General features: G+C 40.2%; 1 protein-coding gene across 1 annotated transcript in view; it reads left to right on the forward strand.

Moving 5' to 3' along the window:
• Positions 1-10,719, forward strand: part of LOC137653726 (RNA-binding protein 8A-like) — a 37,175-nt gene extending 26,456 nt beyond the window's left edge. The window contains 2 exon segments of the mRNA XM_068387338.1: positions 9,879-10,003; positions 10,387-10,719. Of these exon segments, the coding sequence (XP_068243439.1) occupies positions 9,879-10,003; positions 10,387-10,414 (153 nt within the window). The 3' untranslated portion in view covers positions 10,415-10,719.
• The last annotated feature ends 5,650 nt before the right edge of the window (positions 10,720-16,369 follow it).

A 16,369-nucleotide genomic window follows, 5' to 3' on the forward strand; every position in this document is an offset into this window, starting at 1 on the left:
TCCTGTTATTCAAGACACCAAGAGTGCCATCTTCTTGTCAACAAAAAGGCTAATTCCACATGGTCACCACCTCAGCGATCATGCCTGTAATTCACAGATTTTTCTGGTTTACAACTGCTCCCCTGCTTTCGGTTTGGTTAACACAAGCATACAGGGTAATCTACAGTAGTAATTGCACAACAAACTCATTTGTTAGTACTCCTTTCCTCTTAGGTTCTACTGTACCTTGCACAGAGGTAGAGGAGATTCGTACTGAGATTAGATGTTTATCCCCTATTCCCTTATTGGAGAAGCTCCCCAATTTCTGTGGTAAAGATACCTCTTAGTCCCTGAACCAAATGTGAGACTTGGTTTCAGACCTGGACTCTTCAGGAGAATTGACTAGACTCTTGAAGAAACAGGATAGTCGCAGTCATTATCTCTTGAGAGCCAAAGCTGCTTATAGCATTTCCACGAGTCCTCAGGTCTCTTAATTAGACCCACTCTAACACTGCTTAGCCTTGGCGAAGCAAGTAGAAAAACGGCATGTATTTTCCTGTGTCACTAGCCATTTTGAAGGAAAGATCTTCCATCTCCTTGGCTCAGCAATTTGATGCAAGGACATAGAATCCAAGCAGCCATGACCTTAAACCTTCTTCCTCACCAACAAGGCAATTTTTTGGGTAAGAGTGACTTACAGTATTTTCCTTAATTTGGGAGGAGACAATGACATTTCCTTCTGTATGGAAGGAAAGGGAGAGATCCTGAAATGATGTTTCATTCGAGCTTCATGGGAACAATCAGATGCGCTCCCACGAGGGAACTACCTCTAACACAATCACTTGAAGCCAGAATATCGGATCTACTCCAGCATTCAGGAAGAACCTTTTACTGGAGCAAGTGCTAGAGGCCGGAGTCTGGAAGCATCAGGCAACCTTTACAGCCCAGTATACTCACAATTCTTTAGATCTGTTTTCATTGGACATGCGGTACCTGCTCAGCAGGTTATGGAGCATTCGTATAAGATTATGGTCGTGATGTTAGTCTAGGATTAGAAGCCCTGTTCGTTTTCCTCGTTTCCTTCCTATCTTGGGGTGCAGCGGTCACTCAGGCTGGGTCGGACGTGGATGTTACAAGTATCTCCCCCTCCCCATCCTCCTAACGAGGGGAGGATGGATTAACTAGGATACATTATGTTCAATTGGCCATACATTGTAACAGCATATCCTTCCGAGGATATAGGTTCTTCCTTGACCGTCTGTCAGTGAACAGAAACTAGCCCAATTTGAAACTTGTCAATTGCTGGGAGGTAGTAGGAATCAACACACTTGCATCTCTATCAGGTCTGGGTGTATTAACATCCCAGGATTTTATACCAGCCTATATGGTTATACTGCAGAGGCTTCCTCCTCCTCCTCCTCCTCCTCCTCCTCCTCCTCCTCCTCCTCCTCCTCCCCCGAAGATGCGTCTCCTAGTATTCGTGTAGGAACAAATAAATCATAAATTTGAAAGCTAATTTGTATTATTCCTAACTGTGCAATCCTGAATCCTTCAAGTTTCACTTACTGCCTCAACCACCCTGCAAGCCCTAGGTGAAGGCTAAAGTAGCTACTCATTGTACTGGAAGGGGGTTGGGTCTTCCCTGCCACTAGCCAATGCAGTAACTACCGACAGCTCATTATAAATTTTAACAGCCCAGTTGTAACCAAGCTGAAAATATGCTACAATTAAAGAGGTCAGATTTGTATAGTTAGGAAAAATAGAAATTATTTTTCATCATCATCATCTCCTCTTATGCCTTTTGATGCAAAGGGCCTTGGTTAGATTTTGCCAGTAATTTTCATATACCATGGAAAAATTTAAAGAAAGCTCATTCAAATCCATATGAAACATGTTATAACTATGTGGGTTAAAAAAGGCAGTATTGGTCTAAAAAGTGAATTTCAAATTACTCAACAATCTGGAAAAAGTGGTTCAAATAAGCAATATTTTAGTGTACTCTAATAGATAAACAGGAAACAAGACATGCTAACCTGCTTTGCAAAAAAGAATTGGCACCAAGTTTATCTTCTATAGTTCCAGAGTGAACTATTTGATTTCATTGATTTGTTGGACAGGAATGTACGGTTTGTTAAATTTCTTATTCCTGATCTACATATTAATCTCTGGCACCGTCGTTCAGTTAGTTCGTTTTGCATGTTGCATAAGATTTTTCACAATTCTGACTATCCTTTACATTCAGGTCTTCCCAGACAGTACCACCTTGTTTGTAATACAGTACTAGGTATGCAGTTAATTCTAATAGTCTGGTTTTCATTATGAGTCTCAATACTATATAGTATTCTAGAAGTTTTATTCCAGCTATGACCAAGTTGTGGAATGAACTACCTAGTCGGGTTGTTGAATCGGTAGAAATTCCAAAGTTCAAACTTGCAGAAAATGTTTTTATGTTGAACATAAGTGTCTCTTTATAATTATATACAAAAGATCTGTTTTAATGTTGTTATTGTTCTTAAAATATTTTGTTTATTACTTTCATATAGTTTATTTCCTTATTTCCTTTCCTCACTGTGCTATTTTTCCTTTTGTCGAGCCATTGGGCTTCTAGCATCCTGTTTTTCCAGCTAGGGTTGTAGCTTACCTAGTAATGATGATGATAATATTTAGGATCATTCCACAATATGGTCACTGTATGAATGTAACTTCTAGAGTACTGTGCAGTAAAGCAATGAATGAACCTTCCTAAAGAAAAAGCAAGATGGTTAAAATGATTGTAAGGGGTAGTCAATATTGTTAAAATCTTATATAACATGAACAAAGAGCGTATTGAATGATGGGGCTAGATATTAATATTTATATCTGGCATAAGGAACTTTGTAGACCTAAGTGTCTGTCCAGTAATTCAAGATTTTAGAATATTAGTGAAGACCTGACAGGGGACTAATATTCAAAAGATGGCAAAAAAATATTTCCAAAATTTTTAAAATATTCAGATTAAAGTTCCCTTCCTTTTCCAAACCCAGCAGCCATTTGTATATTTATTGGATTTTTATTCCCAGAAAACCTAGTTTTCAATATTAAACTTACCCGATAATCATGTAGCTGTCAACTCCGTTGCCCGACAGAATTCTATGGAGGGATACGCCAGCTATCACAATACTAGAAGGGGGTGTACTTACCAGCGCCACCTGTGGCCAGGTACTCAAGTACTTCTTGTTGACACCTCCTCAATTATTCCTCTGTCGTGCTTCCGGCAAGACGTTCTGGGATACGCTTATGTTCTTGGAGTATTTTCACGACTTTGGTGAAGTATTTCTCTTTGATTTCGGCTGTCGCTTTACTGGAAACTTCTATATTAGCTTAGTTAGCTTTTGGAATTAATTTGATTAATTTATGGTGACGAAGAGAGTATGAACTCTCTTTCACTTTTTTATGGCCGACCCTTCCCTTAGACGGAAGTGTTGGTGTCTAAGAGAGTATAGACTCTCTTTCTTAATTTTGCTTAACAAAAGTTATAGATTTATTTTATATCTCTCCGCCTCTTATAGGCCTCTTCGATTAACTTCCTTTTATTATAAACTTATTAAAATTAATTTTTATATTTGTTTATATTCGACCTTCCTAATAGTAGGCGGTCTTTTCTTGGTACCGAAGTTAATTAACATTGAGCCCGTCATTTTGGTTTTACCTGTTAACATATTATGCTATTTTAATGTCTTTGAAAGAATTTCTTTGATAGTCTCGTACTGTTTTCAAAGTTGAACTAACGTTTTGTTTTGTCTCTGCAGTTGTTGACGTTCAGAACGTTCAACTTGTGCTCTATCGTTACGATAGAGAAAGAATTTTCACGGTTTCACGTTGCAGTAAGAGTAACCGTGTCTAGCGTTTTGTTCATTCTTTCTTAACTTAATGGTTTTAATCCTAATAAAGGAACTTTTCATTGTGGGAAATATTTCAGTTTTTTCCTTTAACAATAATATGTTTTAACGATATATATGATTGGGCTCTTCTCTCAGGTTCTAAGTCAAGAGAGAGAGAGAGAGAGAGAGAGATAGAGACGGAGGGAGAAAGAGGATAAACGTTTCATTCTAGCGAGTAACGTTGTTATCGTTTTTGCTCTTCTCCCTAGTCTCTTTAGGGGAAGAAGGTAAACGTTTCTAGAGTGATCTAGTGTTTAGTCTCTTTCCAGCCACTGAATTATTTATCTTTCATTAGATTTTTCTGTTACATTGTAATTCTGTTTTCGCAATTACTAACTTTTGAGAAAGGATAGAATTGCGTGTTTCAGGTACAAACCACTTAAAGTTTCGAGTTCAGTGAAATAAGTGCAAACAGAAAATCAAAGTGATAAGTGATTAGCACAAAGTGTGTCAGCGTTGTGCGTGAGGGTACTTCTGTGCGCGCCAGTCGTCCTCCCAGTCCGGGACCTCTTGCAAGCTCCCAAGCCCAGGGGAGAAGCAATGTCGAAGGGCAGAAGGGTTCAGCAGGCCTTGATCGGCGCACAGAAGTATCCTCGGTGGTTGTGGGCGTGTCTTACCGAGACCGTCACTCCCACCCGCAGACGATTGAGCCCTTATTTTGCTCGTCTGCAGAAGAAATTTAGGGGAGAAAACGCTGGCCTCAGGTCTCAAGACCTCTTAAACGTAAAGTCCAGACCTATGCCAGACGTACGAAGTTAGAGTTCAACAACCCGGATGCAGTCATTGGGTTAGCTCTGACTCTCCTCAGTCATCAGTTGAATGCACTCCGCCTAAGAGGAGTAAGGTTCTGCCACAACAGAGCTCGACTGTTAAGGCTTTACCTCAGCCTACTGTAGTTTCTGCCGACCCCAAGTGGACTCTACTACAGTCCATGCAAGCACAGCTTTCGGACTTGATGCGTGAGTGTCGGGCTGAGAGTGTTGCGCCTCCGCCTCCGCCTACACTCCCTCCGCCTGCGCTTGCTCCGCCTGCGCTCGCTCCGCCTGATCGCAATACCACCTGCCAGGCGTACGATGTTGAGCCACGTTCTGAGTTTGCTGTTCCCAGTGGTGTTCAGCCTCCGCCTTCCTTAAGGCAACCTTTACAATGGGATCAGGAGGATTATACCTCTCTTCCTCCGCCTCCACTTGCTGCTCCACCAGTGATGCAACACTCGGTTGAGGTACAACAACCTCTCCCGTCCATGAGTCAGTCTCCTCAGCTCTCGCTGCAGCGAGCTTAACCCTCCTCAAGGCAAGCACCTCAACACCTTAGCCTTGCGCCTCAGGAGCCTCAACTTGCGAGTTTTTTACTGCGTTCTGCGCAGCCACTACCTTTTCGCTCTCAGCTCACACCGCAGGAACCTCAACTCGTTCCTCAGGAACTTGCTACTGCGCATCCGCCAACCACTCAGCAAGCGCAACCCTTGAGTTCAGCCACTCATGCCAGGAGTCAGCCTCCTCCACCCATGCGCCTACCTTCTGCTACTTCCTTTGATCAGCCTTTGCAGACTGAGCCTCAGGTGTTCCCTCAACAGAGTCTTGAAGAGGAAACCACAACTATTGTTGTTCCAGCTCGTTCTGACTCTGCTGTTCAGCATACCTTACCTCCATTTTCAAACCTTATGATAATGGAGGTTATTTGTATTACTTATAAAAATATATTTGTATTCCTGGCAATATATTTTTAACAATATCGCAAAATATGGCAAAAATATGAATCATGAGTTATGAATGTAAGGTATATATTATGTTGATATTAAAACCCCATGCAAGCATGCATAAAGCACTCTAGCACTGGTCATGGAATTTCTGAGAAATGTTAAACGCCATGCACACGCTCTGCTTACCTTACATGCTCTGCTTACAGCATGCTCTGCATACTACATGCTCTGCATACAGCATGCTCTGCATTCAGCATGCTCTGCATACAACATGCTCTACATACAGCATGCTCTGCATACAACATGCTCTGCATACAGCATGCTCTGCATTCAGCATGCTCTGCATACAACATGCTCTGCATACAGCATGCTCTGCATTCAGCATGCTCTGCATACAACATGCTCTACATACAGCATGCTCTGCATACAGCATACTCTGCATACAACATGCTCTGCATACCTTACCGCATGCTTCTCAGTCACACATCTTTGGTTGTTGCCAACTCACTAGACTGTCAAGCAGTTTCATAACGTTGCCTTCTAGTCTGCTGCTTTTGCACCAGTGAACCCTCACTGAGAGAACTTAGCTTTTCTAGGATATGGTCCCTGTAGATGAGAAAGTTCTTTTCTCCCTCCTTCTGATATTCCCTTGAGGACTCTGTCATTTGGAGGGAGCCTTTAGCTGCATAGCCTCCTATGGACTTTTATTTAAGCATAACATGCTTCCAGGGAAGGTAATGGTTCCACTTCAGTCGCTAATCCCGTCTGTTACCACACCTGCTCCCATAGACCTTGAGCTGTGTTACAAGACATGCAGTCCAAGCTTAGTCCTTGTTAGAGGATTTTTTGTTTACGGAGTCAATGTGTCACGGGGAAGACGTTCAACAACCAACAGAAGTGACTTGTTGTGACGCAGTGCGGCAACCTCAGCAACCCGATAAGGAGTTTGTCTGTACGACCCAGACAGTCTAGACAGATTCGGGTTGTCACTGTACTTCCTCGCTTGCCCATGATTGACAGTTCACAGACTGTGCAGCAGTACCATGATCTTGTGTCCGGCTCCGTCAGACGACTGGCTTTTAAGAGCTCCCACAAGTCGTCGCTGTCTGGAGATTTTCAAATGGACTATGGATCTGACCAAGGAACTGGGCCTCCTGGTCAATTTTGAGGAGTCTCAGCTCGTCCCATCCCAGACCATTGTCTCCTTGGGTATGGATCTTCAGAGTCGAGCTTTTCGGACTTTTCCGTCGGCCCCAAGGATCTTCCAAGCCCTAGAATGCATCCAGAGCATGCTGAGAAGGAACCGATGCTCAGTCAGGTAGTGGATGAGTCTAACAGGGACACTTTCATCGCTGGCCCTGTTCATCGTGTTAGGGAGACTCCTCCTCCCCCTCCTTCAGTATCATCTAGCTGCTCACTGGATAAAGGACATGACGCTAGAGACGGTCTCAGTTCCTGTTTCCGAAGAGAGGAGGTCTTCTCTCGCGTGGTGTAAGAACAGCTTTCTTCTCAAGGAAGTCTACCTTTGGCTGTTCAGAAACACGACCGCCGTCTCCTCTCGGACGCATCAGACACGGGCTGGGGTGCGACTTTGGACGGACAAGAATGCTCGGGAACATGGAATCAGGAGCAAAGGACACTTCACATCAATTGCAAGGAGTTGTTGGCGGTTATTCTGGCCTTGATAAACTTCAAGTCCCTCCAGCTTAACAAAGTGGTGGAGGTGGACTCTGACAACACCACAGCCCTGGCTTACATCTTCAAGCAGGGAGGGACTCTTTCGTGGAAGTTGTTCTAGATCGCAAGGGACCTACTCATCTGGTCTAAAGATCGAAAGCTAACTGGTAACGAGGTTCATTCAGGGCGGTATGAATGTCATGGCAGATCACCTCAGACGGAAGGGTCAGGTCATCCCCACAGAGTGGACCCTTCTCAAGAATGTTTGCAGCAGACTTTGGGCCCTGTGGGGTCAGCCAACCATAGATCTGTTCACTACCTCGATAACCTAGAGACTCCTGTTGTATTGTTCTCCGATTCCAGACCCAGCAGCAGTTCACGTGGATGCTTTTCTGCTGGATTGGTTCCATCTCGACCTGTATGCATTCCCGCCGTTCAAGATTGTCAACAGGGTACTTCAGAAGTTCTCCTCTCACAAAGGGACACGGCTGACGTTGGTTGGCTCCGCTCTGGCCCGCGAGAGAATGGTTCTTAGAGGTACTGCAATGGCTGGTCGACATTCCCAGGACTCTTCCTCTAAGAGTGAACCTTCTAAGTCTACCTCACGTAAAGAAGGTACACCCAATCCTCCACGCTCTTCGTCTGACTGCCTTCAGACTTTCGAAAGACTCTCAAGAGCTAGGGGCTTTTCGAAGGAGGCAGCCAGAGCGATTGCCAAAGCAAGGAGAACATCCACTCTCAGAATCTATCAGTCTATAGGGGAAGTCTTCCGTAGCTGGTACAAGACCAATGCAGTTTCCTCAACCAGTACCACTGTAACCCAGATTGCTGACTTCCTGTTATATCTAAGGAAAGTAAGATCCCTTTCAGCTCCTACGATCAAGGGTTACAGAAGTATGTTGGCAGCGGTTTTCCGCCACAGAGGCTTGGATCTTTCCACCAACAAAGATCTACAGGACCTCCCTAGGTCTTTTGAGACCTCAAAGGAACGTCGGTTGTCCACTCCAGGCTGGAATCTAGACGTGGTCCTAAGGTTCCTTATGTCATCAAGATTTGAACCTCTCCAATCAGCCTCTTTTTAGGACCTCACATTAAAAACTCTTTTCCTCGTGTGCTTGACAACAGCTAAAAGAGTAAGTGAGATCCACGCCTTCAGCAGGATCATTGTTTTCACATCTGAAACGGCTACATGTTCCTTGCAGCTCGGTTTTTGCTAAACGAGCTTCCTTCACGTCCTTGGCCTAAGTCGTTCGAGATCCCAAGCCTGTCCAACTTGGTGGGGAATGATCTGAAGAGAGTACTTTGCCCAGTTAGAGCTCTTAGGTACTATCTAAAAAGGTCTTAACCTTTACAAGGACAATCAGAAGGTGTGCTATCAAGAAACCTTCTTTTCCAAGTTCTAAGAACTCAGTTTCTTACTATTCAGGCTTCTGATTAGAGAAACACATTCTCATCTGAAGGAAGAAGACCTTGCTTTGCTGAAGGTAAGGACACATGAAGTGGGAGCTGTGGCTACTTCAGTGGCCTTCAAACAGAGCCATTCTCTGCAGAGTGTTATGGATGCAACCTATTGGAGAAGCAAGTCAGTGTTCGCATCATTCTATCTCAAAGATGTCCAGTCTCTTTACGAGTACTGCTACACCCTGGGACCATTCGTAGCAACGAATGCAGTAGTAGGCGAGGGCTCAGCCACTACATTCCCATAATCCCATAACCTTTTAACCTTTCTCTTGAATACTTTTTATGGGTTGTACGGTCGGCTAAGAAGCCTTCCACATCCTTGTTGATTTGGCGGGTGGTCAATTCTTTCTTGAGAAGCGCCGAGGTTAAAGGTTGTGATGAGGTCCTTTAGTATGGGTTGCAGCCCTGTATACTTTAGCACCTTTGAGTTGATTCAGCCTCCCAAGAGGAACGCTGCGCTCAGTAAGGAAGACGATCTTATTAAAGGCAGAGTAACGGTTCAAGTCGACTTCCTTACCAGGTACTTATTATTTCATTGTTATTGTGGATAACTGATTATATGAAATACGGGATACTTAGCTATCCTTTAATCTTGTACACTGGTTTTCACCCACCCCCCTGGGTGTGAATCAGCTACATGATTATCGGGTAAGTTTAATATTGAAAAATGTTATTTTTATTAGTAAAATAAATTTTTGAATATACTTACCCGATAATCATGATTTAATCGACCCTCCCTTCCTCCCCATAGAGAACCAGTGGACCGAGGAATAATTGAGGAGGTGTCAACAAGAAGTACTTGAGTACCTGGCCACAGGTGGCGCTGGTAAGTACACCCCCTTCTAGTATTGTGATAGCTGGCGTATCCCTCCATAGAATTCTGTCGGGCAACGGAGTTGACAGCTACATGATTATCGGGTAAGTATATTCAAAAATTTATTTTACTAATAAAAATAACATTTTATTTTTATAATTTATATCCAAAAGTATTTGTTTTTTCCATGACCTTCAGAATCTTTCTGTTGCAAAATTAGTTAACGTAATTCTGATCTCTAGTTTTTGCATCCATAATAGACACATGTATCTTGCAGTTTCCATAAATTATTTTATCTTAAAATCTTTAATGTTTCTTTTTACAGGGATATGCACTAGTGGAATTTGAAACCTTTAAAGAAGCACAGGCTGCATTAGATGGTTTAAATGGGTCTCTTATCCTAGGCCAGACCATTACAGTTGAATGGTGTTTTGTTAAAGGTCCAAGAAAGTAAGTATCAAGCAAAGCACAAACAATTGCATTTTTTAGAACATACTTTATTACTTCTTTAATCTTCATGTAGTGGTGGAAAAATGATTTATTAACTTGACAAACCTAATTATAGAATTTGTTCATTTATCAGATTATCAAAATCTACTTAATTATTTTAATGCATATCTAGTATTTTCATTGAAAACAATCTCTAGGGGTGTGTCATAGGAGAGTTGAGAATGTTTTTTTATTGGTCTGGTTAAACTAATGGTGATATTAACAAGAATTAAAAACTCATGTAGTTGAATTTAACATAAATTATGCATAGCAGATAACTTTAAATTGTCATTTAATATTCTTTGCTTTTAGCCTCTACTTAACAAAAATATTCTTTGTTACAGGAATAAAAAAGACAGGAGGCGGCGCTGAAATTAGGTATTCTAGAGCAAACGAGCAATGAACGACATTTTTATAGATGTATCAAGTTACTCAATACAGTACAGAAGTATTTTAAAGCATTTTTTTCATTGCGCATAGGCCTCTTTTAGAAATAACCGGGGATCTGTTCAACAGTCCTTGTCTCCTTTCTTTCATTTTGGTATGTAGTACCAAGCAATGTTTTGTCTTTTTATATTTTTTTTTCATAATTATTAGATACGAAATATTCAACTTTTATCTGAACAATTCTTCAAGGGACCTGGATTTTTGTAATTCAAATAAAGACGTTCTTTAAATCTTATTTTCTTAACATTATCCTTCATCGTAGTGTGTTGCTGACTTGAAATATATTTTACTTATTTTTACGAATTTATTTGTGGTCTTAGTGCCATGAACTTGTTTACTATATTATTGTATACCTTCATTGATAATTTTTTGTTAATTACATTAATTGTTGATAGTAATATCATAGACAAAGTTATTTAGTGCTAAACTATGTACCTTTATTATTTTTAGGAATCTTAACTTTATATAAAGTAAAATATTGATAATTCAGAAGTGATAACTTCATGACCTCAGAAAGAAAATAAAAACTAATAAACATTTTCCTATTGGTGCCATGTACTACCCTCAGTGGGCCCTGTAACGTACCTGTCATTGTACCAAGGAGACTTTGGAGCATAATGTCAAGTAAGTACAAAACTGTTGATATGATTCAGATTAGTTACTTCACACATATTTCTTAATTGTGCATTGTATATTTGTTTCAACATTATACAACTAAACCTCAAGTTGTGTAAACTGATGTCATCAATGTCATGCCAATTGACAAGTAATTTTTGAAGAGTACTTGTCAGTTTTTTCTTCCTTAGAAATAAATGAGCAATTGGTTATTCCCTTCCAAAATAATCCTGTTTTATCAACATTGAAGACCAGTTGTGAAGGAATTTGCTTTTCATTAATGATTTTTTTCAATTATTTGTGAAGCTCTTTGGTAGTAATGGTATCAGCAGGAGCAGCAGCTTGAATTTTAATATTGTGCAAACTAAAGCAAGGATGGTTATGAAATACCTCTGACCTCCAACCCTCCCTTATCCAAGAATCTGATGTTTTCCATAGTTATCTATCCAATTCAACAAAGGCCCAGGTTTTGAAGATAGAGTTTGGCATACTCTTAGAGAAATTTTAGTCATGGATAGATACAGTTATATTAAAGAATTATATGCAAGTAGGTAAACTGTATCTTTACCAAGAGATGTATTCCAACTAGTGTTTGGTCAAAGACTGCACAAACTTTATTACTGTTGGCAGCATTTTGTGAACAAACCAAGCTTTGGAAATTCTCTTCTTTCTAGGAGTGTCCCTACTTATCCCTTTCTTTTGCTATCTGGCACCACATCGAGTCCAAATTGTACCAGAAACTTGCTCTAGAACCTTGTGTGGCATGTAGGAAAGGAAACCAATCAGGATGTAGAATATAAAAAACTTAGGGCATTGTTATAATTAGCTCCATCCATGTACAGATATATATTCTTCAAGGAGAGAGGTAGGAAGGAAAGAGTTGAGAAAACCAGAAATAAGACAGTTGGATTCTGATGGCAATCTTCCCTTAAAACAACAGACTCGTATCTCTTAAGATTTTGTCATATCAGTGATGAAGAAAAGCAGCTAACCCTTCGGCAAAGTTCTCAAGCCTAAAGTCTCCACACCAACAGCAGTTCAGCAACTGGAATTAACTTGCCAACTTTCCATTTAAGTATTTTAGAGCTCTACTTCCTAGACTGTTCCCCTTATCCTCAATATCTGGAATTAATCTAAACTATGAAAAGTAAAGGAGAAACACTATTGATCTTAATAAATATGTTTGTGGATAAAAGTGTGGTGGTTTTTTTTTCTTTTTACGTTAATTTTCCATATTTCAGTTGTTGCTGTCAAATCCTTTTTGTTTAGTTACTGAAGAACCTGTAACGATTCTGAGATTGTAACAGTGGCGACCTTAGGCAAGGATTTTTGACACCGTAAACAACTGAAACGGGGAGATTATAAGAAGTTGAAATGAGTGAGATTATGTAAAAGTAGATAGGATTAGGTAAGCTTCTGGTTCTAGGTGGTGATGCTCTTTGTGAATATGTTGAAAATAAAGAAAGGTAATTGTATAATTATAGGTAAAAGAACAGGCGAGAGAGAAACTGGAAAGAGAAGAAAGAGAGAGCATGAGGATGAGTTGGGAAATGTTAAGGGCAAAGTTTTCATAACAATCTGTTAGGTAGTGTACCAGGAAGTAAGAAATTTATTATGAGTGGGAAACAAGTTTGTGTTTCTGATATGAATCAAGCTGGAAGAAGTGGAGAGATTAACTATTTGAAAGGTCAAGAATTGCTATTGGTTGATAGTTGAACCAAAGGATGCAGGCACCCCAGGTATGTCTATTTTTAGTCATGCACTAAAGGTGATTGTATAGATTACAGCTGAAATGTTTTATATATACTGTATTTTATTGGGATAGTTACTGAATAATGCATTTCACCTTATAATATTCGATGGTAAAGTGAAAATGGTTTAGAAAACACAAAAAATAACTTAAAAAGGCTTCAGCTTACAGGCAGGAGTACTCCACACGTAGAAATATCAATAATTTATGGCCTACTCTAGCTTTGTCAGGTCTATAGTCATCTCATTCTCAGGCTCTGTTCCGGCTCCGTCCCAGCTACCCCAATGAAATGCTGGACAGGTATTTTACGTTAATGTAATCAGACAAAATCCAAATTGGGAGCAATGATGTAAAGTAGTTTAAAAGTTTAAAGATAAGGATCTTTACCTTCGAAGCAAATATATTAATGCAAAGTTTCTCGCTGTTACCACCTATAGACTTACTTAGGTTTTCTCTTTAAATATTGGGTACTTTGTCCCGTGATCAACTATCCATTTCACACATTAAAATAAACGAGGGAGCAAAAATACTAAAGAGGTTTAATTAACCTAATATTGATTTATTCACAAATTTACATTAAAACAAAACGGACATCTTAACAAAGACAAAATAGAATCATAAAAATGCAATTCAAAATGATGAAAATTAGTTAGTTAGACACGTGGTCTGCAAAAATAAAATCGAAATGGGGTCGGACACGTGGCCCATGTGACCCAGAGACTGTGTTAGTCTCCAAGCAAGAAATAATAATGGAAAAATATTTACACACAATCCCACCGCACACAGTCCGAATAGTGTAATTAGCCAGGTTCCCTATAAAGTTAAAATTAGTCTAAGCTAATAAAAAATGGGGGAAAACTAAATGGCCATTGATGTAGTACCTGCACTCCTTTAAGATTAGTCCTATGCTCGTGATAGCTGTTGACCTGGACGTCGCACTAATTGGCACCTTGCACTCTTGCCTGGCTCACCCCAAAAATTATCACTTTGGCTACAACTATGGTATACCAGGGCCCTCTTCTTCTCAATCTCTCCGACCGGCAGCAACCTTTTGTGAGTCGAGTTTTGGGAGAGAGGGTGCGGGGGGTGAGCCAGAGGTGCACGGGTTCAATGACCAGGCAGGTCAGCAGGCCAGGGCAGCTTCTCGTTGAATGGCATCGACGCTAAGGTCGAAGAGATCACCTGGCTTCACCTTTCCAGACAGGTGAGGAGCTTGATGCGCGCGGTAATCCACTGGGGGTGCCATATCGGGACTTAAGGACAGGGCAATATATTGTTGCAAGGAGTGCAGAGGAGGCAGGATTTTGTACTAAATACTTTAGAGAAATCTTGCTGCTCTAAGGGAGTTTATATACACAATAATCCTACCTATTCTGGCTTGCTAAAAATTAATATTTAAAATGATTGATTAGCAATGGACTGGTGCGATGGGCATACATCTTAAAATTAACAAACCTTAATTGGTATTGAGAAATATAAGATGCATTAATTCAGCAGTATTGAAATTTATATAAAAATTCAGTTTAGGAATTTAATCTCGACTCACGTAGTTTAAGGAAAGAACCAACATACGCCGGGGTTACACTAAGGCCCTCTAACGTGCGTATCTACGCTGTGACGTCACGAGCATGGCGTGCGCCACTGTCAACAAGTTTAAGTTTAGAATAGTCCTTCCTATGTTTTGTTAAAGAAACTAGATGTAGGAGAGAATGTTTAAGGGGTAGCTATAGTATTAGTAGAAGAGAGCTAAAAATACGATTGAAAGAAGAAGAGTGAAGAAAATTCTTCACAATTATTATTAATTGCCAAGCTACAACTCTGGTTGAAAAAGCAGAATGCTATAAGCCCAGAGGCTCCAACAGGGAAAATAGCTCAGTGAGGAAAGGAAACCGTGAAAAATAAAATATTTTAAGAACAGTAACATTAAGAAAAATATTTCTTATATAAACTATAAAAACTTTAACAAAACAAGAGGAAGAGAAATAAAATAGAATAGTGTGCAAGAGAATTCTAGCCCAAGACAGTGGGAGACCATGGTACAAAGGCTATGGCACTACCCAATACTAGAGAACAATGGTTTGATTTTAAAGTGTTGGGAAAACGGGGCTTGCGAAGTGGACAAACATATTTCTTAAATAGATTAGACCTGAGCTGGTGACGGGTTAAACCCAATACACAAATCCATAAAGATGAAATCATAAACAAATCCAAAGAATGCTTTCCGTCTCGAGGCACGTTTGCTTAAGGGAAATAAACAGTGTTTACGTAATTTATGTTGTCTGCCTTAGATCTCTACTGCTGTGACATCACGGAGAGCCACGAGAGATTATGGACCTATCAGTTTACCTTAGTCTGCGATCTTGGTAAAGAAAAAAAAAACAAGATCCCTACCCAGTTATTCAAATGAAAATTAATATCAGGGGTAACTAAATTACGTTTTACTCAGGTTGGACCAAATAGAATATAAAGAAGAAGAAAGCGTGAAGAAAATTCTTTACACGCACACACACACCATATACATCATACGCACGCAATGTCAGGACTTCTAGTACAGACCTCAAGTGGCCTACAATACTTGATCGTGAGTCTGACCAAAGGATGATCGATTTACACTTTTTATTCTGTATTTATCCAATAAATAATGACTGCTCATGTGTTTCACCATTTTTATGGGTAAAAATAAATAATTGTTGCATTTTCCGGTCACTGAATCAAACTGATCTTTTTTTTTTTGTTTAAATGGCAAATTTCTGCCAATAACTTCTCCATTAAACACCGACATTGAAATGAATTTTCACAACATTGGGCTCTAAGCTCCTCTCCTGGGCCCTAGCCTATTGCAGTTTTACAATTTTAAATATGATGGCTAGTTCAAGGCCAGCCCTCCCAAACAATTCTTTGCATTGTAATTGTCCTCATTATCATTATTACTTGCTAAGCTACAACCCTAGTTGGAAAAACAGCATGCCCAGGGGCTCCAACAGGGAAAATAGCCCAGTGAGGAAAAGAAGCTAAGAGATAAGAGAGTAATGGACAATTAAAATAAAATATTTTAAGAACAGTAACAACATTAAAATATAGTATTTCATGTATAAACTATGAAAACTTTAACAAAATAAGAGGAAGAGAAATAAGATAGAATAGTGTGTCCGAGTGTACCCTCAAGCAAGAGAACTTTAACCCAAGGCAGTGGAAGACCATGGTACATAGGGTATGGGACTACCCAAGACTAGAGAAAATTGGTTTGAGTTTGAAGTGTCATTCTCCCAGTTGAGCTGCTTACCATAGCTATAGTCTCTACTACCCTAACCAAGAGGAAAGTAGCCACTGAACAATTACAGTGCAGTAGTTACCCCTTGAGAGAATAATTGTTTGGTAATCTCCGCGTTGTCAGGTGTATGAGGGATAGAGGAGAATATGTAAAGAATAGACCAGACTATTCGGAGTATGCGTAGGGAAAGGGAAAATGAACCGTAAGCAGAGAGAAGGATCCAATGTAGGACAGTCTGATCAGT

The sequence above is a fragment of the Palaemon carinicauda genome, chromosome 1 (genome assembly GCF_036898095.1).
Source record: "Palaemon carinicauda isolate YSFRI2023 chromosome 1, ASM3689809v2, whole genome shotgun sequence".
NCBI classification, from domain to species: Eukaryota; Metazoa; Arthropoda; class Malacostraca; order Decapoda; family Palaemonidae; genus Palaemon; species Palaemon carinicauda.